At 57.1% G+C, this 2,991-nt stretch overlaps 1 protein-coding gene across 1 annotated transcript; it reads right to left on the reverse strand.

Moving 5' to 3' along the window:
• Positions 1 to 247: 247 nt before the first annotated feature.
• Positions 248 to 2,689, reverse strand: Rpl8 (ribosomal protein L8). Its single transcript, XM_005316012.5, has 6 exons — positions 2,532 to 2,689; positions 2,183 to 2,330; positions 1,965 to 2,106; positions 1,492 to 1,710; positions 670 to 785; positions 248 to 443 (listed from the first exon to the last, which is right to left on the reverse strand). Exons 2-6 carry the CDS (start codon positions 2,318 to 2,320, stop codon positions 285 to 287), a joined length of 774 nt encoding a protein of 257 aa, XP_005316069.1. The 5' UTR covers positions 2,321 to 2,330; positions 2,532 to 2,689; the 3' UTR covers positions 248 to 284.
• Between the last annotated feature and the right edge of the window lie 302 nt (positions 2,690 to 2,991).

The following is a 2,991-nucleotide window of genomic DNA, read 5'->3' on the forward strand; positions in this document are numbered from 1 at the left end:
CCTGTTTCCTCATTTGTAAAGTGGGGTCTTAGCACCACAGAGTCACCCACCCTAGAATGTCATGATCTTGATTCCCTCCTTTTGGATCAAGCTCCTGGCCCTGGACACCTACCTGTACCTCCTCTCCGGCCATGAAGCTCCCATGTCTCTCACTAGTGGTCTCATGGGTAAAAGTTTCCTCCTCTTCACTGTATCAAGGGGATCCATGGCAGGGACCCCTCCCTCTGAAACCACATGCACCCAGCCCAACAGCAAAAGGACAAACTTTATTGAGCCACTCAGGCCTAGTTCTCTTTTTCCTGCACGGTCTTGGTTCCACGGAGTCGCCCAGTCCGGCGGGCAGCAATGAGACCCACTTTGCGGCCAGCAGGAGCATCTCGGCGGATGGTGGAGGGTTTGCCAATATGCTGGTGGTTACCTCCTCCGAAGGGATGTTCTACAGGCTGCAGGTAGAGGGAAATGGTGTAAGAGTAGTGATGACCCCACTGTAGAAGGGTTGGGGCAAGATCAAGAATGCTGTGGCTACAAACCACCAGCCAGTGCTTCCCCCACTGAGGATTCATTCCCCTGCCACAGGAGTTAGGAAAACACCTCTAGAAGGGATTTGCTAACCCACCTGCATGGTTATGCACCTTGAATACCCTACAAACTGATTGCTAGGCTACTTACGTTCATGGCCACACCCCGTACACGAGGCCAGCAGTTCCTCTTTGCCTTATACTTGTGGTAGGCACGACCAGCTTTCAAGATAGGTTTGTCAATTCTGCCACCTCCAGCCACCACACCTGTTGGAGAGATCAGAATCCTCATCAGAGAACCTCCTTACCATTGGGTCCTTGACAGTGAACCCTTCCCAATGCAAACCACTCAGTATTGTCATATGCATCACTCAAGAGCCACCATACTTTTACAGACACACAGAGAGCCCACCAGCCTCCACCCTAGTGAATCAAATTCAAGTTCCTAAGAGAGCACTCCCACTTCACTGTATCTGAAACACAAGGTAGGTCACCCAACCTCTGAATTCCCCCAAGGCAACTAACTGACCAAGTGCACTGCACCAGAGCTCTGCTTGTTCTGTGAGCCTCAGTAACTACTCCGTCCAGGGCTGGGTTTACCAGATTCTAGGGTGCTGCCAAACAAAGAACCTGGAACCAAATTCTTTCTCTCCCTCTCAACAGTAGATGTCTTTAAGGAAATCCTCATATATGATCCTGTTTTCTCTGAAAAAACTAAGTGAATTAACTAAATGAAGTAATATCAGAAATCAGGAAGCCTGGATTAAACCAGCATACACACACACACAGGTCGAGAACCATCTGGTTCAATCTCAATCTGCTCCAAACCTGTAGGGAAGTAGGTACCACCATCCTGCTTTTTATAGCAATGAAGATTCCAATTATTTCATACTCAAACTGAAGCCCAAGGCTAACAGGTGGCAGTTCATAAGCAGCTCGCAGCTTCTGCATTCAACCGCTGCCAGGCACTCACCGACAACAGCTCTGTTGGCCGAGGAAATGACCTTTTTGGAGCCAGAGGGCAGCTTCACACGAGTCTTCTTGGTCTCAGGATTGTGAGAGATGACCGTGGCATAGTTACCGGAGGCTCGGGCCAGCTTGCCCCGGTCCCCAGGCTTCTCCTCCAGGCAACACACAATCGTACCCTCAGGCATGGTTCCCACAGGGAGAACATTGCCAATATTGAGCTGGGCTGTCAGGAGAAGAGGAACCAGGGTCAGTACAGCCAGAGACGACGCAAAGCCAGGCTTCTTGGAAATGCCCAAAGCTTAGAGCACATTCAACATCTGGGCTCCCACCTTTCCAGACACCTCGTGGAATACCGTATCCAGGCGGGCCTCGCGGGAGGCTTCTGGCGCGGGCGACCCCTACCAGACCGCAGGCTAGGTGACCCAGAGGTAGCCCCCCTCCCCTCCGCCCCAGCTTGCCTTCCCGCCGCTAGCTCACCCTTCTTTCCGCAGTACACGAACTGGCCTGTGTGGATGCCCTCGGCGGCGATGAACAGCTCCGTCCGCTTTTTAAACCGGTACGGATCCCGGAAGACGACCTTGGCGAGGGGCGCGCCGCGGCCCGGGTCGTGGATAATGTCCTGCGTGCCGAGCTGAGGTGAGCGCGGGTCTCGGCAGACGCCCCGTCTCCCCCACCCACCGGGCAGACGAACCCACCTTCACGATGCCTTTGATGTAACCGTGTCGCTCTGCGAAGTCCACTGCGCGCAAACGTGCGGCGCCCTTGCGGTGTTTCACGTGCGCGCGGAACACGGACCCGGCACCCTTTCTCTGTCCACGAATCACTCGGCCCATGACGGCTGGTCTAGGGGGGAATCGGGTCAGCGTGTGGCTGGCAAGGCAGGCGCTGGCCCCGCGTCCCGCCCCATCCCAGCCTCCCGTGTTCTCATCCCTGGTCGCGTGCGCCTTCGCCTTCTCAAAATAGTCTCCCAGGTACCACGGCGGGCCCCATCGCGGCGGATGGCGGCGGATGGTCCCAAGCCCTCAGCGCCTCAGACAAACCTACCTGCTACCGAGCGCGGCCAAAAGAGGAAATGCGGCACCCGCGAGTCGCCTTATCTTCCGGGGCGGGGCCAAAGCAGGGCCCTCTTCCGGGCGCAGAGCACGTCGGGATGTGTAGTCGCCCTCGCGCGCCGCCGCTGAGCCTCCGCGCAAGCGCACAGGGGAGTAGGCTGCGGCCTGGCCAGCGCCGGAGTCTGGGGGCGGGGTGGAGGTCGCGCTAGGCACTGAGTAGGCTCTTGGAGACGTGGGGGAGTTTGTCTAGGGCCACACGTAACGACGAGCCGCGGGCAGGCGCTCTGCGCTCCACCGAAGAGGGCTCACGCTGATGCAGGGCGCCGGGTCGCCGAGTAGTGAATGCTCTGCCTTGGGGACCTGGTGCTTAGGGACCGAGAAAACGGGGTTTGACCAGCCGGTAGCGAATGCCCGCCGCCCGCTAGCACGGGCGCTGCTGGCCGCAGGGACTT

The sequence above is a fragment of the Ictidomys tridecemlineatus genome, chromosome 7, assembly GCF_052094955.1.
Source record: "Ictidomys tridecemlineatus isolate mIctTri1 chromosome 7, mIctTri1.hap1, whole genome shotgun sequence".
NCBI lineage: Eukaryota > Metazoa > Chordata > Mammalia > Rodentia > Sciuridae > Ictidomys > Ictidomys tridecemlineatus.

What these genes read in the sequence shown, in the direction of transcription:
- Rpl8 (XM_005316012.5), bottom strand. Translation starts at nt 2,320, where the DNA reads ATGGGCCGAGTGATTCGTGGACAGAGAAAGGGTGCCGGGTCCGTGTTC. An exon ending in ACATCAAAGGCATCGTGAAG is followed by an intron (nt 2,107 to 2,182) that starts GTGGGTTCGTCT and finishes CTCGGCACGCAG; the next exon opens with GACATTATCCACGACCCGGG. An exon ending in GGCCAACAGAGCTGTTGTCG is followed by an intron (nt 786 to 1,491) that starts GTGAGTGCCTGG and finishes TCTCTCCAACAG; the next exon opens with GTGTGGTGGCTGGAGGTGGC.